Source organism: Mercurialis annua, linkage group LG5, assembly GCF_937616625.2.
Source record: "Mercurialis annua linkage group LG5, ddMerAnnu1.2, whole genome shotgun sequence".
Classification (NCBI taxonomy): Eukaryota; Viridiplantae; Streptophyta; class Magnoliopsida; order Malpighiales; family Euphorbiaceae; genus Mercurialis; species Mercurialis annua.
In genome coordinates this window covers 934,056-957,529 of record NC_065574.1, presented here as the reverse complement: position 1 = coordinate 957,529, position 23,474 = coordinate 934,056, and the positions used below count along the sequence as shown (strand labels likewise).

General features: G+C 29.9%; 2 protein-coding genes across 2 annotated transcripts; one reads left to right on the top strand and one right to left on the bottom strand.

Annotated features, from left to right (window-relative positions):
- The first annotated feature begins 207 nt into the window (after positions 1 to 207).
- On the top strand, positions 208 to 3,383 carry LOC126682851 (uncharacterized). Its single transcript, XM_056105993.1, has 5 exons — positions 208 to 456; positions 2,315 to 2,413; positions 2,498 to 2,606; positions 2,700 to 2,903; positions 3,002 to 3,383. Exons 1-4 carry the CDS (start codon positions 278 to 280, stop codon positions 2,814 to 2,816), a joined length of 504 nt encoding a protein of 167 aa, XP_055961968.1. The 5' UTR covers positions 208 to 277; the 3' UTR covers positions 2,817 to 2,903; positions 3,002 to 3,383.
- Positions 3,384 to 15,881: 12,498 nt separating this feature from the next.
- Positions 15,882 to 18,725, bottom strand: LOC126680102 (G-type lectin S-receptor-like serine/threonine-protein kinase At5g35370). The gene has a single exon (XM_050375150.2). It carries the CDS (start codon positions 18,574 to 18,576, stop codon positions 15,988 to 15,990), a length of 2,589 nt encoding a protein of 862 aa, XP_050231107.1. The 5' UTR covers positions 18,577 to 18,725; the 3' UTR covers positions 15,882 to 15,987.
- Between the last annotated feature and the right edge of the window lie 4,749 nt (positions 18,726 to 23,474).

The following is a 23,474-nucleotide window of genomic DNA, read 5'->3' as shown; positions in this document are numbered from 1 at the left end:
TTCCTCTAAAAAACTCAACATTTGCTTAAAAATGTCCCATTTTTTATTTATACAAATTCCAAAGAAAGAAAATTATGTGTAAAAATACAATTTGAAATTAAAACATTTTTGTCATAAGCTGGGCCATATCAGCGGCATAACACATAAACGGCGTCGCATCGACATCATAAAAGATCTAAAATAAATACAATTTACATGAACCTCACAACTTTTTTTTCATCGACAAATAAATCTGAGAATCGAAATCCACTGCCTGGTTACACCACACTGATTCAATATGGCAAAGAATCAGATAATCAGCTGTTTATTGGTAGTAGCTCTTTTATTTGTCTCATCGGCGCTTGCTAGCTCCGATGTTCCGTTTATCGTGGTTTCCAAGAAAGCCAGCCTCAATCGCCTCAAATCCGGCTCCGAACGCGTCGCCGTTTCCATTGATATCTATAACCAGGGAACTTCGTGAGTTCTTTTGTTCTTGAATTAATTTTGTAGTTTCATTGATTAAACTTTGAATTTGTAGAATTATATGATCTGATCTAACATTTCTTTAGTTTTGTTCATAGATCTGATTAATTTAGCTCTCGAGATTTGAATTTCATGTTTGTTTGTCGCGATTAAGGATTTATTTTATTGGTTGAGATTAAGGAATTGTTTTATTTAGTTTAGATCTAAGCAGGTAGTCAACTCCTTATTAGACTTTTGCGAGTGAAACTGATGGATTTGATTACAGATTGATCGAGAAGTGATGTTCACTTTGTAGTTAATTTGATGCTGCTAATTTGTAGTTAAAAAAATTATTAATATGAACCGTTTCATGCGGCCAATTATTTTAGGATAAGATAAAACCTATAGGATGCAAACTTAGGTATTTTTCGAAAGCGTTGATTTCTGGAAATATTTTTTATGGAAGAGAATTGAATGGAATTGGAAAAAGAGACAACAGAAATAAGAAATAGGATTCGAGGAGTACATAATGACCATAGCTTTGTTAAATCTCTTAGGTGCACTTATGCATGTATATGCTACACTCTATTGCTAAATGAAGTAATGCGGATGTGTTTTTCATATCAAGTGGAAAAGCACTCCCAAAATGATTCACAGAGTAGTGATTTTACCATAGAATTATCTGAATTGTTACAGAATAGTGTCATTTCATGTATGAAGATGACAATTAGAGCATAGAGCGATGTAGTTCAGCAAATATGATTTAGATTGATATTTGTGACTAGTAGAATTTCTTTGCATTTTGTATCTCTAGATTCAATTTATTTATAAATGTATACAAGCTGTTTCATTTTCATAAAATCGACTTCATATCACTAGAGCCTTGCTATTCTAAATTTTCGTCTTGTTTGAAATTAAGAGTGACATTGTTTTTAATTTGATGTATCCATATTAATGATTATATTGGAGGAGCCAAATTAATGCATCTAAAGACCATGAGGAAATGACACCCAGTAGAAAAGATTTGACGAAATACTATTGGTCACAACTTTGAAGTTTTGTGTATCTGAGGAAAAACTTGTATGCAAAATGGTTGCTCTTGAGAGTTTTATTAATGATTGGCCTTTTGGTAAACTTACATGGCTATCGCACTCAAAGTTGTAGTAGGCTAAATTATATTCTGGTTGATAATTTTGCTTCATGACAGAAGCTAAACTGATACTACTGAAAATCATGATTCGATTCCAAGGAATGTAACAGAACTTTGCTTAATATTTAGTTTGATCAGTATTTCCTTTTTTTTATATGTATGATACCCTTTTATTGCAAGGACTTGGATGTGCTAAAGGCTTTGTAAATTATTCTTAGTGTTTAGACAAGATTTGTCTGAATCCTAAGTTATCTGATGATATGCTAACTGTTAACATCTAATTAATTTATGGTAAAGTACATGAATCTGTCTTGTAGTTTATGTAAAAACTCTAGAGGTACCCTAAATTGTTTCTTGAAATACACACTTCAGCCTGTATTACGATATCATCTGAAAAACTCTTACCTATCAAAATGTTTGTTTGATTGCCCGATGGACAGATGGAGGAAAAAATAGTAAAAACTATAAGAACCATTGACATTTTGTACATGCTTAGTTACACATAATTACACCTGATTATACTTGCAAGAAATGTTTACAAATAATGAAATTTTATTTTGAGTCATGTCATAGCCCATGGGTTAAAAAAAAAGGCGGGTGCCAGGCCTTTCACAAAAACAGGGCCACTTTTATGAATATTTTCATTGAATGTTGTTTTCCTCAGGTGAACATGTATGTTTTCTGTTTTATATTTATGTTGTTCTTTCCAATTTGTTTTGGCAGGACTGCATATGATGTAAGTCTTGTTGATGATCGCTGGCCTCAAGATTTATTTGATGTCATCTCTGGAAACACTTCGCAATCATGGGAAAGACTTGATGCGTCAGTGTCAATTTTCATAAATTCCGTTGAATTTCGTATTCGACTTTTTTTATTGGTTCTATAACTTTACACTACATTTTTCAGTGGCGGTATTCTATCACACTCTTATGAATTGGAGGGCAAAGTGAAAGGACCATTTTTTGGTTCTCCAGCAGTCGTTACTTTCCGTATCCCCACTAAGGCTGCTCTTCAGGTTTTACATCCGTGCCGTTCTATTTTTTGTCTCTTTATTTCTACTTTGAGCTCTTTAGTTTTAATTTTTTAATCTTTCTATTGTTGCCTATAGGAGGCCTTGTCAACTCCCATCCTTCCCTTAGATATTCTTGCCGACAGACCTCCTGAAAAGAAGTTTGAGTGGGTAAGCTTCTCATTCAAGCGTATGCATCTGAGGTTCTATGCTTGAGTGCCTACTTTTATTAGTTGACTGATTCTTTTCTTTTTTCCTTTTTCTTTTTCACCTTGGGCGTGGGCCAAACTTTTGCAGGCTAAGGTATGAGTTTTCTTCTATTTCTCCGGGTTCAGATTTATTTCCGAGGATGTTTGAATCCTGGTTATTTGTTCTTATCTCATAATCTTGTTTTTCTGCAGAGGCTATTGGCAAAATATGGGTCGCTAGTTTCTGTCATCTCTATTATGGTTTTGTTCGTGTTATTGGTCGCATCCCCATCCAAATCCAGTGCTGCAAAAGCAGGCAAGAAGAGGCGTTAAGGCATTAATCTTTACTCATTGGATTTTCTATAAATCTCTCTGCAGTTAAATTTCTAGAGTCACGAGCTTAATGCAGTTGCTAGTTAAATTTTCATTTCACCTAGGATTGAGGACGGCTTTTTCTCGAAAAAATTAGTTACATGGTAGTTAAAGAGCATGTGCAATATGAATCCAAGTGATTCCTATTGTTTTACGGGTTTTATCATAATCATCGACTCTGTACATTTTAAGGTGACCGGCTGTATCAATTTTGTTTCCAGTAGACTTTTAGTTTGTTCCTGGAGATCATGTTTCATTTTTGATTTAATTATGTCCTAAACTTTTATCAGAAGGACCTTTTTTAACCGAAACAGAGGTTTAAATACAACTAGACTATCTTGTTCGAATTATATAAAAATAAGAAAAAATAAATTTACAATATCCATAATCGTAGTGCATTTATCTAATATATATAATGAAATAGAGTTTTTAGAGAGAAGTGAGAGAAATAAATTTTATTGTTTGATCCAATAATTTTATAATCTATACTAATTATTTTAACAAGACAAATTTAAAAAAAAGAGTGTAAACTAAAATAAAATTTAATCTTTTGTTTCTTAAGGTTCATTAATCTAGAATTTGAGATAACTCATCAATTCTTTTAAGAAATTTTTTTGTACAATTTTATCAATGATATTAATGTTGTCTTTAATTTTATGATTTTTTAGAATTTTGATTAATTTATCATAAATATAACTTAAGTTACTAAAGTATACCTTATTTCTATCTATTAGAGCAATTTTTTAATTTGTGTTTTAGATATAATTAATAAAATGTCAAGTTTCTCGATCGAAATATCAATTTTTTTTTTGGTTTAGAATATATTTGTCAAATTTATTATAGTTCTTCTAGTTGTGCATTCAATTCAAATCAAACTGAACCATAGTGTGTTTTTAAAGTCAAATCAAAATCCCAAGGCGTAGATGAGTTGGTAAGGCGCTCTTCTAGTTTAAGTGAGGTCGCGGGTTCGAACCGTATTCATGTATGCAGCCGTTTAAAACTTGGGGTCAGAGATTTGCCTCCCGCAAGGGACCTACCCAGTTCGAGTGGGGATTAGTCTGAATGTGGAAGGTTTAAAGGTGTCGTTTCATAGTTGGAACCCGTTCAGGACACCTCATGATCAGATAAAAAAAAAGTCAAATCAAATTATAATTTCAAGGAACTAAATTTTTTCAAATAGAACCAAACTAGTCGGTTCAGTCAATTTTTATTGGTTGATTTTGTTATCCGGTTTGGTTTGTACTAAAAAATTAAAAAAAAATTATATCAAAAAGCAAATTGAACTAAAAAATTAAATTTTTTATGGCATCAAACCATACCGAGCTAAATTTGTCGGCTCAGTTATTTGGTTTTGATATTGCACACCCTTTTTTTTTATAATTGAGGAGGGGGGAGCGCTTGTGGGAGGATTTGAATCCACGACTTTGGCATTTGCTGCCCAGCACTTATATCATTTGAGTTACAGCTCGTTGGTTATTGCACACCCTTAATAGTTTGTGGATATATAATTCATTTTTTCAAAAGAAAAATAGAAAAATTCATATTTTATTATACAACATGAGACTTTTTAAAATTTTCATCTCAATACGTGTCAGAGACTGTTTTAATTAGAAAAATAACAAAATTTGTGCTATTAATATTCAGTTTTTTGATCTTCTGAAGAGCAGATCTCATAATAAGTAATGCAATCTTCAACCTTTATTGCATTGGAATCATAGAGAGAGTGGTTTCAGAGAAAAAAAGAAAGAGAAAGAGGACCCTAGAGAGGAGAAATTATAAGGGAGGTTATATATTTTTGACTCTTTAGTAGTCATTTGTTTCTTTGTTACCTAGCCATATTTATTTATTTTTACAATAAGAAAATATATTTGAGATTATGGTCTCTAATACTCATTCTAATTCACAAAAAAAATGAGTGTATGGTCTCTATTTCGAAGAGATTCAAAACCTTAATGTTACATTGGAAACTAGTTTTCTATTAGACACATAATTATGCGATTTACTAAGAATAAGCACGACTTTTAAATTTTAAATCACTTGTGAATATGGAACAATTAATTTATTTGCGAATAATTATGTGACTTACTAAGAATAAATACGACTTTTAAGCTATAAATCACTTGCCAAAAATAAAATGTGGCTATAATGTGAAACGCCGAAAAATAAAAAGCTACCTATTTATTGTTGATATAATTTGACCTGCTAATTTTAGTTTCAGATTGTGTCTTTATAAATTATAATAATAAATTATTAGAGACAATTGTAAGTTTCTTGGTGAAATCTGAATATTGTGTTGTTTATATATGAGCAATTAGTCAACTTAGCTAGCTTAAATAAAATCCAATATTTTCTCTTTACTAATTTTCATGTTCTTTTTGTAAATTTTTACTTTTCATTGCCCTTTTCAACTATGTATATAAATAAACGTTTTTATTTGTCTAAATCTCTTATATTTATGATTTATGTATAATACCATATATAAAACTTATTTGTCGTGACGTGGAATGATTCAGCAATTTTTTTTTTCAAAAGTAATAAATTTTTTAATTGGAATATAAAAAATTTCTTATATCTATCATATCAAGAAATTGTATGTAATACTTGTTAGATACATAGCTTATACAAAGAGATTGATCTTCCAATTTTTACTAGATCTAACTTATTTTCACTTCAATCACTCCAGGGTATTGATCGAACTTATAAAGAGCAAGAATTGAGAAACTTCAAGATTAACAAAATCTCACATTCTCCATCAAACTTTGTCAAAACATCACTAAATAAAGCATGGAAACAACAATAAACTGAAAAGGTTGGAAAATCATTAGATGAGCCTAATTTGTTGGTTCATATTTATTATTCGGATTTATTTGGTTTCTGCACACCTCTTATAGTTGTGATACAATAATTCATTTTGCCAATAAACAATATGAAAACTCATAATATATTAAGCTACAGGTAATTTGTTTTTTATAATTACTTCAACGTGTGTGAGAACTGTCTTTTAATTTAAAAAATTACAAAATCTGTGCTATAAATTTTATGTTTTGGCACTTATGAAGAGCAGATACCATAATAAGTAATGCAATCTTCAACCTTTATTGTATCTTTTTTTAACAGAGATAGATTAATTTAAACTAACTACATCTACGACATTACAAATATATACAAATTATACGCCATTCACGCCATCCACGCCGTGTTACGTTGAATACATCGCTTTACGGGACTCGCCATTGTGGCGGGACGATGCCGCATCCGTCGCTTCTAACGCTTGTAGCCTTCTCCATAAATCTTCAATAATCTTCATCTTCTTTGTCCACAAAGGGATTTGAACCCACGCCCCTTGAGATTTGATGCCTCACTCTTAACCAACTGAGTTAGAGATCATTGGCCTTTATTGCATTGAAATCATAGAAAGAGTGTTTTGAGAGGAAAAATTAAGAGAAAGAAAAACTCAAGAGAGGAGAAAGTATGAGAGAGAGGCTATGCACTAGTTTTGGACTCTTTAGTAGTACGTAATTGTTTTTCTTAGTTACCTAATCATGTTTTTGTTTTGTTTTTTAATTTATTATAATAAACAAAATGAGTCATATATACTATTTGAAGAAAGGATCGACGCGTCTCCTGAACTTGTGGCACAAAATGATTTAATCCAACTTTTACTTTTTTGAGCAATTAACCCCAAGACTCTTCATTTTTGGGTCAGATGACCTCATAATTGTATTTTTAAAACGCGTGAAATACAAATCGGAAGTGAAGGATGTGAAAAATAAATTAGAAAGTTCACTAATTATTGCGATAAAATTATTTTAAACTTATTTTTTAAAATAAAAATATAAATTATGGGGTTATCTGACTTAAAAATGAAGAGTTTTGGGATTAGTTGTTCAAAAAATAAAAACTGGATTAAATAACCTTGTGTTATAAGTTTAGGGGGCGCATTGACCCTTTGCTCTATACTATTTTACCTTTACTACAATATATGTATAAAACTTATTTGTCGTGACGTGAGATGGTTCGACAAACTTTCATTTCTTTTTTCTTTCAAATAGTACTAAATTTAAAAATTGGAATGTAAAAAATTTCTTATATCTAGGAAAAAATTGAAAGTCAAATCAATAAATTATACTTGTTATTTGCTAGATATATAACTTTTACAAGAGATTAATGTTCAAATGTTTACTAGATCTAACTTATTTTCACTTCAATCACTCCAGGCTCTTGATCGACCTTATAAAGAGCACGAATTAAGAAACTTCAGGACTAACAAAATCCCGCATTCATCATCAAAATTTGTCTCATTATTAAGATTAAAATCGTCAACTCTCAGACAACCATAAAAGAAAAAGAAAAAAAGAAGTAAACAAAATATTTCTGCTAAATTGAAACTAAAAAAAAAGATTGAATAAAAATTAGAGATAGTTTACCAAGTTGGATCCGAAATAAAAATTTAAATAAAAATATATGATAAAATAAAATAAAACTATTGCTTGAAAATATCAAATCAACTCCAAATTTTTACATTGATTCTCACGTTTATGTCGTTGCGCCACGCATATCTTTATAGTGCCTCATTAGTGTGCACCCGACCTACATCTACATATAAAAAATATTGAAATTGATTCAAAAAAATTGAGCGGAGTTTGGGCTCGAGCTATTAGAGTTTCACCTCGAATCGAGCTAGAATAATATTAATTACAGAGACTCGTAAAACTTGCAAACCTAAACAGACCCTTTTATGAATATAAAATAATAATTTTACTTTTATTATATTAATTTTTTATACTTTCAAATTTACATGTATCATATTAATTAGTTTTTAAAAAAAATATTAAAAACAATTATCATATTAATTAGTTTGGTTATATATTTTATAGTAAAAAATAAATAAAAAATATTAAAAATGGTAATTTCAAATACTTTTTTATTTTATTGAACTCAAGCTTAAACTCGAACAACTCAAATATTGTTCGAAATCGAACTCAAATTTGAGAATTTAAGTCCATTCAAATTTGAGTTCAAGCTTATATAACACACAAGTTCTCGAGCTTGATCCCATTCAAACTCGGCTCTGCCTGTTTACACCCATGGTTCAAACTTATCATTTGAAAAGTTTAGAGTCGATTTTAGAGGGAAAGTAAATAAACATTACTTTAAAGTTTAGAGTTCGATTTTAGCTCCAGAGATTTTACGATTATTGATCTCTTTCAAAACATACACAACTAAAGAGATAACGACTTGTTTTTTCAAAAGACCATTTCGAGGTTTAATTTAGCGAATATTTTTATAAGTTTTAAGTGAATAATAGTGTAATACGCGCGGGTGTTTAATGCATACGGTAGATGATGAAACAAACATAGTATTTCTGATGTTGACACTTCCGCGTAATCATACTCTCGCGACATTTCTCAATCGTCGTTTCTACTTCCACCATTACAACAAATTTTGAATAACTATTCTATTTTATGGACTAAACATGTTCGAAGAAATTGCCTACTTGAACGACATTTCCTCCACTAATATCCATCTCTTCCACTAGCAGTTCCGAAAAATTCACTGAGTTTAATAGTTTTAGAATTTTCATCCAAAGAATAATTTATTAATGAATATTATTTAAAGTTGTGAAATTTTATAAATTAATATAATATTAAAAAGATAAAATAATTAATAAATGGTAAATATATATCTATAACATGTGTGACTTTAACTAATTAATAGCAAAAATTACCACCACTTTTTTCAAATGGCTTCACTCATGACTATATAAAATTGTGTCTTATCTAAGACTACACATTTATAAAAATTACACTAACTCTCTTAATCATATTATTTGTGTGGATAGAATCAATAATATAATACCTCCATATATTACTAAACGAGTGTCAACGATATAATTTAATCAATTAATGTTTTTTCATATTTAATACTATATTATTATGTAATTGACTATGTTTATAGATGACGTGGTGAACAAAATACATTTTAAAAAAATTGTGTAAGATATATATTTAATATTTATTAATTGTTTTAAATAATTTTTCGTGGTGAACTAATTATATATGAAAAGAAATGTTCGCCAATAATATATGTTTTTTTTCGAATTTGGTTGTATTAATATTAATCTATTAATTTGTTCAAAATAATCTATAGCCAATTATTTATCCTGAATTATTTTAATTGCGTTTATATCAACCATTTATCTAAAAAAGTTATTTTAATTGCAGCAGATTGATAAAAGAAAGGGAGAGGGGAAAAAAGGAAACAAAATGTTGAGTTAAAATTGAATGGTGCTGATCTATCCATTCCTTGGCCAATTCTCTACCGTAGATTGTAATCATGTTTAAATCTAGTTCGTCCTTTCATGGGCTAGCTGCAGTCTGCACTGCAGAGGCGGAATTAAAGTTCAAGTCCCCCAAATTTTTATAAATTACAAATACTTATAATTTATGAGTTCTTTTATCCCACTAAAGCTAATTCCAACAATTAGTCCTTAGTCCCTAACCAATATTTAATTAAGTTCCATTTTAAGTTTGGATTTACTATTTTACTCACAACTTACCCATTCTTAACATTGTTTTTCAAAAATAAAGTGTAGACTACAACCAATTTTTGTTTTTTCTTCAAAATACTAGCAATATTGTGCCTATGTTAATATCTATATTATCTTGTACAATAATATTATTTCTATAGCTAAAATAGTTTATTTTTTATATAATTGGACCTGCTAATTTCAGTTTCTGAAGAGTTATCATCAGTGATAGTTGTAAATATTTTGGTACCAGAATCTGCATACTGTGTTTTTATTAGAAATTAGACAGCCCAGCTCACTTAAACAAAATCCGAAATTTTGTTTTTATTTATTTTCATATTCTTTTTTTAAATTTTTTACTTTTTATTACCTTTTATGTTGCGTACGGAAACAAACTGTCTCACCTGTCTAAATCTCTAATCTAATAGTTAAATGCCATATATATATTTTTACCTTTATGAATTATGTATAATACCATTTATAAAATTTATTTGTCGTGACGTATGGTTCAACAACTTGCCTTTTTTTTCAAAAAGTAATAAAATTTAAAAAATTGAAATGTAAATCATTTCTTAAATCTAGAAAAAAAAATGAAATTCATATCAATAAATTGTATGTAATGTTTCACTTCAATCACTCTATTTTTTTAATTGAATATCTAAATTTGCACTTACAATCTCATAACCTAGAGATGACTTCAGTATTACTTCGTGTTGCTTCACTCAAACTAAAGGTATAAAAAAGAGTCTAATAGTCTAAAAATTCCTTTTCTTTTTACAATTTTAGCTCATAATCTAAGTAATTTTGCTAATTCTTCTTTGACATGTTTCTTCATATATTTTCACTTAGTTTTTTCAATTTTACGCATATTATTTCTATAAAAATAATAAATCACGCCGCGTGTTATTTAAGTAACTTTTAAAATTATATCAGAATATGTTGAGCTAAAATTACTGAATTTTTTAAATTTTGGTATCATTTTCAAAGAGAATAAAAAAGAGTTACCCGAGTTGTTACTTACAAAAATACCAACAAACTCAGAATAATACAAAGTGAGTCAAGAAAGTAACCCCCAAGGCCTCAGATTTTAGCTATAAATAAACCCCACCTCCTCCTCATTTCTCACACTGCTCTCTTCTTCTTCCTCCTCATAATTATATCATCTTCTTCCCAAGTCATTCGAGATGGCTTTCAACTGCGATACGATGGTGCAAGCTCTGTGGTATTTCCTGCTCAGCAGTCCCGAAACCTCCGTTCCTTTCCCATGGGAACGCTGCTTCGATGTTAGGGCTTTTTCTCTTTCTTTTTCTTGATAATTTTATATATATATGCATTTTTCTTTTTTGATAATCGGAAAGGAGGAGTGTTGGTGAGATGATTTGAATTCACAATCTAATAGTTTGCTTCTTAGCGTTTATACCAACTGAGCTATAGCTATAGCTCATTGGTTACGTATGTGTTTTATTCATTTCGTTTTGTAATTCCAAGTGGTTTTTGCAGGGTGAGATTCTTTTTTACAGGAACCCGATAAACGGATCAATGGTTCTTGATCTCCGCAGCAGAATCAACCTCGGAGGTGGTTTGTTTCACTTCAGCAGCATGTGGCATGATCTCACCGGTCGCCGGGGCAGCGGCAGCCAGCATTTCCCGGTGTTCCCTGAGCATGAAGAGTACGAGCAGGACCCTCCGTTTCTCATTGCTGCTTCTTGCTGTGGACCTGTGATGTATCTGCTTGTTCCTGAGATGATTTCTCTGTGCCCTATCTGTAATTGTCAAATCTGTTATTTCTCTTGATTCATCTATCAGATATGAATCCATTATCTATATTATTATAATCAATAATAAACTAGCTATAGCTAGCCAGATCTTAAGTTTATTTTTCTTCTGCGATTGTGTTTTTGATTGAAATTTCGTGTCGAGATTGTGAAAAAAGTTTATGGATTAAGATCTTGGTTGATAGATGTAAGAGCGCGCAATTGATATACAAATTCTAGTTTTCATAGATTAATTTCATGCAAACATGTTGGAAAAACCGTAAAACTACCGAAAAAATCCCTTAATTTTTAAATATATTCGATAAACCCAAAAAAATAATATTTATCTAAAAAGCGAAAATATTAAGTATTAAGTGAAAACATATAGCGCATTAAAATGAATTTTAAAAAGAATATAGAATTATTAAAAAATTAACCGGTTTTAGATCATATTTTATATTTTCCCCCTTTTTACACTAATTGATAAAAAATGGATCAACTATATATTAGGGAATCCAGTAACTTATATTTTAATGAAGGGTCTAATTGATACAAGTAAAATTATTATTTTAATTTATTTTTATGATAATTTAGTCCATAGCTGGAGAGAATTCATAAAATTTTAAGAAATTATTTATGTAGTTTACTGAAAATTAATTTTATATTAATATTAAAGAGAGACAATACATTATATAAATAAATAAATAATATAAAAGTAAATTAATATAAAAATGACTTCAAAAAATAGGTGGACGGTTATAGAATAATTATCTAAATATACTATTTTTATCTCGCATTGTAGTTGTTGTTTCCGTTGTTGGCGTATGCAATTGGCTTTTGTTTTATTATACTAAAATTTACCTTTTTAGTATATTTTAAGTTTATTTAAAGTTAATTATAAGAAATAATATCATTAGCTAAATTTACCTTTTTAATGATATTGATTAGAGAATTAATGTTTAATACTTTGATTTTATGCAATTTGAATGAACCCCCTTATTACGAAATTAACTGAGGGATTCATAATAAAAAAAAAACAAATTAACTAAGGGAATGTTTAATTATTTAAACCCAAGTTCATAAATTTAGAAATCTTCGATAGATTTTGAAAAATATTAGCTCTTTAAATTTAAAGAGTTTAATAATAAAATTATAAAACTCTAATAGACTCTTTAGTATTAGTTTAGAGTTGAAAACGAGTTTAACTCTAAACATTTGAATAAAATTAAAAATAATTAAGTCTACTTTGTAAATTTTTAAAAATAAAAATCATTTAAATGAAAATATAAATAAAAATATATAAATATATTATTTAATTAAAGATAAACAAAAAATAAAAACTGAATTATATTACATTTTATATGAATCCAATAAAATAAACAATAAATAAAAATTAAAAAAATTCAATAAATAAAAATTAAAATAGAATAAAATAAAGCTCAAATACTAAATAAATCAAATAAAAATATTTATCCTTTTGACATTTTTGATATTTAAAAGAAAAAGAATTCTATGAGTAGCCCAAGAAGGCCGCTTCCTGTTTCGGGTCTTTGCTAGGGCCAGACTCGATGGACTTCCACATCTTAGATTGGACAAAGGAGACAATAGGTTCAAAGCCCAAATCTATTAATTGGATTTCGAAGTTAATCAAAGCATTGCCATGGAGATCTCCAACCCACTCTAAAAATGAGATGGATCACTATTTAGAATTAACAACATATTAATATTTATTTAATTTTATATAGTAAAATATATTATTATGTAATATAAATGTTTATTTAAATTTTCTTGTTTCAATATTGATAGAAATTATATATTTCTATTTTTAGGATGGATATATAAAAAAAGTTTCAATTTAAGTTAAGTCGTTAAAATAATAATCTAGTGTGGTTTTAAAATATTCTATTACAGTTAGAGGTAAAGTTTGTGGTTGAATAAAAACTCATTTAGAGTTAGAAATAGTGTTTGTGGTTAGAAAAGAACTTACTTTATCTCTTAAAAAATAGAGTTTTAAACTCATAGTGCGCTGAAGATGGCCTTAGAGAATTTAGGAAGTGAATCTAACATCTTCCCATCAAAAAAAAATATCTCCCCATCAAAAAAAAAAAATATTTTCAGATAGACCTGTTTGTTGGCCGAGTTTGTATGAATTCAGGCCGGATCCCATGCTTGATTAATTTAAGTTTATTTGTTAAAAATACTTTTTCAAAAACAATATTTGAAAAAAAAAAATTATCAATTTAAATTTTTTTATTCCAGAAACTCATAAATATAATCTTTCTTTAGAAATTGTTATAGAAATGGTTTAGAAAGGTGTTTTTAGAAACTGTTTAAAATCATATTAAAATCTTTTGAAAGTATATAAGAACCGATTTTTAAAAAATATTTGCAAATTATATTTTTAAAAACCATTTGAAACAATGACGAAGTCATGCCGTAATCTGAGATAAGGCGTAATTAATTAAAAATAAAATAATATATTATACTACAAAACATAGACATAATTTTTTTTAATTTGAGTTAGGGAATTGTATAAAAAATTGATTTAATTATTTTAAAGGTAACTTAAAAAAATTGAGATAGGAAGTCTGGCCCTAATCTAGCTTCGTGACTAATTTGAAATCATTTGAAACTCATTTAAAAATTGTTTAGAAAACAGTTTTTAAAATGGTTTCAAATTGTATTTTAAAAAAAATTATTTAAAACTGTAGAGTAAACAAAATAAAAATTGAGATGCGTCGAGGTATGCAATTTGCGGTTAAGGCTTACAAATATATTTTTTTAACTATTTTTGTAAATATCCCTCAATTTTATTACAATTCTGAGTATGGTTAGGCCTCTTCTTTGCTATTCAAATTCAGCTTATAAATAATATTTATATAGGTTCATATTAAATTTTAAAAATTAACGTTTCAATATCAAAAAAGATTCAAATATATGAAGTTCAATAAGCTACCTCATTAACAGCTTGTTTAGTTTGGGATCATTTGTAGTTACTAGTTATATAGCTTGTAGCGGTTAGTTGATAGATATATTTATTTGATCAAATTTAATTAGTTGTTTATAGATATGTCAAATAACTTTCAAAAGTATTGATAGAGTCTACTTTCTAATTCTGTGGATGGGGCCTGCAAAATAAGGTAGAAGATAATCGGACGGTGGCTGTCCGATTAACTCTCAAATGCTAAAATCAGTTTAGAGCTTTAAGCAGCGTTTTGAGTATATTAATGTTGTTGTGTTTTTAGGCAATACCTCATGTTCCTTTTATAGTAGATGATTGCATATCTGTTGTAGTAGGAAAATGAATCCTATTTTATATGAATTGACCTTGATTATGAGTGATCTTTTTTATTCAGACATGAGTCATATTTAGAAACGTCTTCCTAAATAGTCTTATCTTTCTAAATTAGAACTTATCTTCCTAAGTTGGAGTTTGTATCAAATAACAGAGATATTTCAAGATTATATAGTAGATCTGGTAATCTATCCGAATTTCGGGGTCAATGCGCTTTGTCCTAGTCCTCAGAAATTCAGTCTTTATCTTGTTGAATGGTATCATGGCGGATCCTGTGAATTCGGCCATCTTTCTTATATATTTGGTTATTCTGGCGGGCGTCCGATATCGTCTGAGAGTGGATTTCCTGCGATTCGGCTCCATTGTAGTTAAAATAGGATTCGGTATCCATCAAGTATATTATTTTATTATTTTTATATAATAATGATTATATTATATTTAATGGAAAACAATTAATTTTGAAAAGAGATATTTTTCAATTTAAAAATTATAAAAAAATTAATAAATTAACTCATCACAAACAACTATGATATACAATATAATTATAATTAATTGATCATTTAATAATACTTTAAACAATTTTATATATTATAAAATTCATTTATTTAAATATGATTAATTTTGTTTAAATTATCAATAAAATTGTTAATTTTTTAAAGCATTCTAAGTGTATAAAATGAAATCGGACTTTTGCTTGCGATCTCGCAAGGTGATGGTGTGATTATTACTTAATGATAAAATAATAACAAAAGAATCATTCAAAATTCAAAAGACAGCCAAAAACAGTAATCAAAATTTGGCTGTGCATTGTTAGTTATGACTTAGGAGTCTTATGACCTCACAGTATATATATATATATATATATATATATATATATATATATATATATATATATATATATATATATATTCTTATTTTAAAATAATAATAATAATAATATTAATATTATCAGCTAGGTCAACTGCCAGCAACTCTTTTCGATCATGTCAGCCACTTCCAATATTTTGCATTATTTTAACTAACCTTTATTATTAATTAAAACAAAATTTATCTATTTTATATCGAAATTTGAATCAATATTAATTAATAAACGTGTGATTTTCTCCAAATTAAATGATCACACCAAACTCAATAAACGTGTAATTCTCTAAACTTTGCACAAATTTCTTTAAGGATTAATGGTAAATTTAACACACAAATATTATGTGAATATACTATACATGAACCGCATAATTTGAACCATCAAAAACTATCTTGGTCCGGATACCTCTTGCGAAGAGATGTACGAAAAACAAGCTTGATAATCACTTGCACTCGATGCCGAATTACTTGCTCCGGGGAACAACACAATGTTGCTATGTTCATTACCATCCTCCAACATCGAAGCCTCCGTAAATCTCCGCCCATAAAACCGCAAGAAATTCAGCAACTCGACTTTCGGCTGAACGAAAGCTATACCGCCTTCCAACATCCCAACAACACTAACCATGTTAGGTCTCAATGATGGCTCCTCGTGCACACAACATAGAGCAATGCACACTAATTTCTCAACCTCTTCACGTTTTACCCTCCCCTCTAGCCTCGGATCAGCTAGCTCTAGGTATTTCCCTTGCTCGTGCATCTCTAACGCAAACAACGGGAAATAACTCAATTCCGATACCAACGAAGATGTCGATCCACCGCCACTGTGACTGTTGTCTTTGCTATGGCTTTGCGATCGGGTTAAGCAATTTTTTCTTCCGCTCACGAGCTCAAGAAGCACCATTCCGAAGCTGTAAACGTCGGTTTTCTCCGAAATAGCTGAGTTCGTTAGCCATTCCGGAGCGAGATAGCCGCGAGTGCCTCTCATTGTCGTGAATAAACTCGACTCTTCGGGGCTTAAAAGCTTCGATAGGCCGAAATCCGATAACTTAGCCTGAAAATGGTCGTGCAAAAGAATATTCTCCGGTTTAACATCACAATGGATGATTTTATGGTCGCACCCGGTATGCAAATACGAGAGCCCGCGTGCAGTTCCGAGTGCTATATCGAACCTCTCTTGCCATTCTAAGATCGGACCATTACCAAACAGGGTCCTATCCAACGAGCCACGGTTCATGTACTCGTAAACCAAGAGCCGTTGTCTACCTTGTGCACAAAAGCCTCTCAATTTCACTAGATTGACATGGTGAATACTTCCAATAATAGCAATTTCAGTGCAGAAATCTTTTTTGCCTTGTACTCCTAAATTGGTCAGTTTCTTGACCGCTACGATTGATTTATCAGGAAATATTCCTTTATATACAGAACCAAAGCCACCTGATCCAATCTTGGTTTTAAAGTTTTCAGTAGCCAATTCGAGTTCTTCATAATCAAACCGTTGGGGTAAACCAGGAATATGAAAGCTATCTAGATCTATAGAAGAACGTGAGCTTACCTGACCAAATTTTAGCACCTTCTTCTTAGAAATTCTCCGTCTTCTCCACCAGAAAAAACCAAAAGCAACCGCAACGAGAAAAACTGTTGAAGGTAACAGAATCTGAGCAATCACCGGAAACTGTTCATTTTCACTGGTGTTACCGCCGTCCGAAGCTGAGCTAGCTATAACTTTAATGAACCCCAAAAGATCATTCTGATCATCAAGTGCGGTGGTTGATATGATAGAACCCAAATCATTTTCAATTCCATAGCAAGAACCTGATGAATTCTCATGAAAAATCCCCAAACAAGAACAGTCTGACGTGCATAATCCTTGACAAACTGATAAGTTTACGCTGTATCTTATAGGTTGAGAGAATTGAATAGAGAAATAATTCATATCATAACCAAGTTTGATATATGAAATATCAGAGGAATTATTTGAAATATCACCTTTTTTGGTCAGATTATTACAAGCTTGTGGGAATGAAGAACCGTCACTTGGCATGCAAGTACTCGAATGTTTTTGAAAACCTTGCGGACATGAACACGATGTTCTTTTCGACGTATTTTCAGTACACAATCCGATTTTTCCGCAGACAAGTGGAATTTTACAGCCATCAGTTGGCCCGACAAATTCCTGTTCCATCTTGGCACCGGAAATTAGTCTGCTGATGATGAACTGACCTGAAGGATCCAAGCGGGCAATTTGGAAATCGGACGGGGACAAACTCATCTGCATTACTACAGCCAAACCGCTCCGACCGAATAAGAACATACCAGAACTGTTCATTGCCATATATTCAACAATAAAATTAGAGTTTCTATTAGCCCTTGTCTCCATTGACAATCTCCAATATGTCTGCCCTCGCCACTGTAAAATCGCATCCGAATCTGTGATCGCGAGCCTGTAATCACCGGCCGATAAGTTATCATCTGATACACCACTCGTTAGAACTTTCCCCTGAGGTAAGCTTTGTGCGATGACAATCGTATCCGTTGGCTCGTCAAAACTCTGCCAAAGAGAATTATTAAGTTGGTCTAACAAAACAAGATTGCCCATCTCAGTTAGCTGTAACGCCTGAACGGAAGATTTCAACGCCGGAGTTGACCATTTGAGAGTGTTACCTTCGTAAATATGGATTCCTTGGGGTGTAAGTTCCATGTTTCCCGACGTCGGGATCGGAGCATTACGATTAGCGGACCATATGATAGTGTGGGACGTTACGTGTATCACACACAAGTAGAAATTTGACTGCTCTCCGGGATTAAAGATAGAAACCTTAAATGTTTGATTACGAGATAACAGAAAAGTTCCTTGATTGTCGATGAATCGGAAGTTCGAAGCACTGAAATTTGGATATAAGAATTCTGTGAACATTGCACCCGAAACCAAAGAACAAAATAAAAAAATAATAGTCAATGAAAATAAAGTTTTCATGTAGAGGTTTGTTAGAGTTCGAGTTTGAGTTTGAGTTCGAGATTAAATTCGGATGATGAAAAAAGAAATTAGTAATCAGTTTGCTGATAAATATTTGGCACTAGTATTGGAAATTTGGAATTGGTTTTTTCATTTCTGTTCTCAATTTCATATGGTTATCGAAATAATGTATTATTATATTGATTTGAGAGTGATATAAAGATTAAAATAAAGATTTGGTTGATGATGCTTGGCCTAACAAAACAACTTGGCTGATGAAATTTGATAAAAATATTAGCAACTATCAATTATTATAACATTTAAATATTAATTAGTGTTTAAAATGAAAGTGGACTTTTGGTTGGAAGAAGTTAGTAAGGTGGTGATGTGAGATTATTATATGATGATAAAATAATAGTACTATTAAAGAATCATTCAAATTTCAAAGACAGCTAAACAGTAAACAAATTGGACTGTGCATTCTTAGGTATGACCTAACAGTCTGGAAGAAAATAAATATACCAGTTAAATAATTATTATTATTACATTTATTATTATTATTATTATTATTATTATTATTATTATAATATTATTTTAACAACACTCAGGTCAACTGCCTGCACCTCTTCGCAATCATGTCAGCCACTTCCATTTTTTTTATGTTTTTTAAATATTTTTAAACAATTATTTGAATGAAAATTAAAAAATAAGATAGAATTAATGATTTTTAAGATTAAATATAAATGAAAAAAATTAAAAGTAAAATAAAATATTTTTGGATGATCAAAATATTGATTGTATTTTTTTACAAAACTCGTTTGTTCGCGATGTCTTTGGTTCAAGTTCATGATAGTCCGGCTACGTCAAAGAAAATAATAAAACAAGCTTAAAATTTTATGTGTAATATCACATATTATTATTAGTGAGTGAATTGTAAAAGTAAATATGCAAAAACATTGGTGATCTACTCAGGCTAACTAGATCATTAAATGTATTTCAGTGGATCGGAGAGTGCAGCGGCTAGAAACAAGATGGTTTATTAATGTCTATGTGAAGTGAAAAGCCAAGATCTTAAACCTGCATTTCTTGAAATTGCTAAATGATCCAAGTTCGTCAGCAAGATTTGAAACATTCCACAAGGTGAGGCAAATTCCTAATTATTTATTTATCCCTTCCTCGGTTAAAACAGTTTATAATTAAAAAAAAATGTTATCAATAAACTCCCCGGAGCATTTCGTCGCTTACTATGCCCCTTTCTCGTCTCTTCATTTTTTTTAACAATTGTACTACCATTTATTCAATAAAAGTAAGCGGTAAAGGCATGTGAGGTGTGGCCCGGTGGGGACACTCATAATTGCACTTCTCAGAGGGCAGAGGGCAGGGGTTCGACCCTTCTTCTACCAGCCAGTGGGTTGTTTACTACCATAATTAACCCGCTAATCTCCGCTAACAATTAGAATAGGTCCATTTTTGCTAAAAAATAAAAAAAAAGCGGTAAAGATTTTTAATCCAGTCGGATAAGATTTGGATGAATATTCATACAAATACCCGTGAGATCTAGACAAATATTTTTTTATGAATATAATTCAATGAAAGTTCATTTTCGAGAAATTTTTAGGTAGACTCAGTCCACCACGTTATTCGTGAACTAAATTTATCACATTATGACACGTCATTAAAATATGGGAAAAGGGTCATTTATGCCCTTAAGGTTTGCCTATAGGATCAAGCAAGCCCTCAATGTCCGGAAAGGTTCAAATATGCCCCCAACGTCTTGAACAATGAACAATCAAGCCCTCCAATTTTGACAATCAGGTCCCCATCGTTTCATTTATAAGTCAAAATGGGGGCCTGGTTGTTCACTTTTTAAGACGTTGGGGGCGTATTTGAACCTTTCTAAACGTTGAGGGCTTGCTTGATCCTTGAGGCAAACGTTAGGGGCATAAATGACCCTTTTCCCTTAAAATAACGTACTATCGTAATATTACTATTCAAAAGTGTAAACAAGTAATAAACAAAATTACGATAGTGCCACTATTTTAATGACGTGTCATAATATATTAGATTAGTTCACGGATGATGTGGTAGACTGAATCTACTTAAAAATCTCTCGTTAATTTCCTCTCTTCAATTTGGTGGAAGATATCAAATAAGGTCAAACCTAAAGAAAGAGGTAAATCTTTTTTACTTTTAATCATCGTTTATAAGATCTGCATAAAATTCATTTATAAACATCATTCTAATTTTCTAAAACTAAAGAAAGAGGGATTTTTGAAAAAAAAAAATGGGTGATTTATACAAACTTTTGATTTTTTTGGGTGATTTGGTGTAATTTTCTCTAAAAAATAACTGATCACTTTCATCTAAAGGAGCAAAGTTTAATTGGGCCTGGTCCACACCCATTTAAAACTGGCCCATGAACAAATATGTACTGGATTGTGAAACAATTCAATCTAAATACAATTTGATTTGAAAATCTCTTATGGAAGTTGAAAATCGATCAAAATTTGATTGTAAGTTTAATATTTGTTATTGAAATTCAGTTTATAAATGAATTTTATACAGATTAAGATTATATTTTTTGGCTCTATAATACATAAATTAATCAATAATTTTAATTTAATAGCTCCATTAAATGTTTAAACTTCTATAATGAACCAACTATAATGATAATTTTTGTTTTGAGCAGCGTGAATTAAAGAGGAGATCTTCCAAAAGTAGCACAATATGACATGCACGAAACTAGAGTTTTAGAGGAAGAAGCTTGCAAGTATATCGAAGGTTTGATTTGCAAAACATGGAAGAATATAAATGAAAAACACTACAATTTTCATGCTTAATTGGAGATTCCTTTGGTACTCAAAACACTCGTACTTAATTACTTAGCTCTTTCTCTTGACAACACGAAAAATTAGAAAAAAATATAATATTGTTATTTAGATTATTATAGCTTGATTGTATTGTTGAAACTAGATTGTGTGTTATGAATACATTGATTTTTAAAATAAAAATACACATATATGATCATTTAAATTTATATACATCACTTGTTTTGCTTTTATATGCAATTTTATTCTATACCAATAGTGAATTTTATATGTATTATCCGAAATTCTCTTTCACATATAAATATACGATCAAATATTGTATGTAAATAAGAACTATTGATCTCGATGAATGTACGATCAAATATTGTATGCAAATATTCTCGAGGCTAGTGTAGGTCAATTTCTCTCACGAGTGTTTCCCTTTTTAATTATTAAAAAAATAATTATTAATTTAATTTAATTGATTTTCTTTTCTCATTGGTTCCACCTCGAGCATGGAATTATGATTTTCTCCGGCCACATTTTACATGTAGTGTGGCACAATATTAATAAAATTTCATACAACCTGGCATGAAATATCCATTTTATCTAAATGAGTAAAAGTAGCATGTTATGCCCTCCACACCAAGATAAATGTGATCTCTCACAAAAACATTTTCAATCTTAGATCAGATCTTACACTATAAACAAACAGAAAACATAACATTAACGAAATTGATTGATCATCAATAATCATCCAACGGCTACAAAAGCAAACTTATGAAATACAGAAATATTAAAATCCCCATAGTATTAATACATACTCTTTAAAGAATAATAGAAGATCAACTCGGTCTTCGAATTTATGTTTCGAGTCAGTTTTAATATTTTTTTTCAATCAATTAGATTTTCAAATTTGTATTTTGAGATCAAATAGATCACTTAGGTGGCGTTTGATAAAACTGAAAATTAAATGCTGAAAATTAAGTGCTGAATTTTAAGTGCTGAATATAATAATTGCTGAATTTTTTAAGTGCTGAATGGATTAAGTCCGTTTGATAACTATGATTGTTAAAAAGTACAAAAAATATTAAATTTATCTATTTAACCTTTTAACATTAATTATCATAAATTTAAATTAAACATATGATATAAATGATTTTAACACATAAAAGTAGAACTAATAATATATGAACAATAATTATCATAAATAAAATTATAAATAAATATTATAAACTTGTCATAATATTATAAAGTACTAATGTTTAAAAAAAAGATACAACAAACTTTTTATTATTATAATAAATATCTAAACTCTCCTATTCATCAACTCATTTGCAATTTATTCTCTTAAATTCGTCATAAACATTTGATTTGCTTGTCGATGTGTGCCTTCTTACATAACATTTTTGTTCGATCCTTGAAAAATCATCTCCTCCGTATCAAAAAATTAATTTACAGAACATTGCACTAAAAAAGATGAGTTCATGATCATTATCAATTTGCTTAATCCAAAAAATAATCTAATAATTTTAATCACTAGTACTCCTCTAAACAGTACCCAAATCTCATATTTTGTCGCGAATCTAATAATTTCAGTTATAGAATGTTCTGCTATAGCTTTCCATTATTGATCTTAAAAACCCGGATGAAAGAAAAAGACAATTTAAAAGAACAAAAATACAGAAAATTTAATTAGATTAAAACATGATTATGAACATCAAGCATACCTTTCTGGGACCAAATAATTCCTACTCTGCTCCTAGATTCACCGATTTGTAATGTCTATGAAATTTAGAAATAAGGTTTAATGCGTGAAAGAGGAAGATGCAATATAGGTGAGTAATAATATGATAACAATAAGGACACAAAAGTCAATTTAATAAAATTCTTCCTACTTAGCGTGTTAAGTAGAAATAATAAGTCAAAAATTAGAACTTATTATTTTAAGCAGTTTTTGACTTAACTGAATAAGTTAAGTTGGCAAATTTTAGGTTATCAAACCAACTTAAAATAATTAAGTGCTGAAAAAATTAATTTAAGTAATAAGTTGGGTTATCAAACACCCCCTTAGATCGTCATATAAATTACGCATTTAAAGTATACAAATTA

Coding starts and splice junctions, on each gene's coding strand:
- LOC126682851 (XM_056105993.1), top strand. CDS start 278: ATGGCAAAGAATCAGATAATCAGCTGTTTATTGGTAGTAGCTCTTTTA. Junction 2,414..2,497: donor TCATGGGAAAGACTTGATGC/GTCAGTGTCAAT, acceptor TACATTTTTCAG/TGGCGGTATTCTATCACACT. Junction 2,607..2,699: donor CCACTAAGGCTGCTCTTCAG/GTTTTACATCCG, acceptor TGTTGCCTATAG/GAGGCCTTGTCAACTCCCAT.
- LOC126680102 (XM_050375150.2), bottom strand. CDS start 18,576: ATGAAAACTTTATTTTCATTGACTATTATTTTTTTATTTTGTTCTTTG.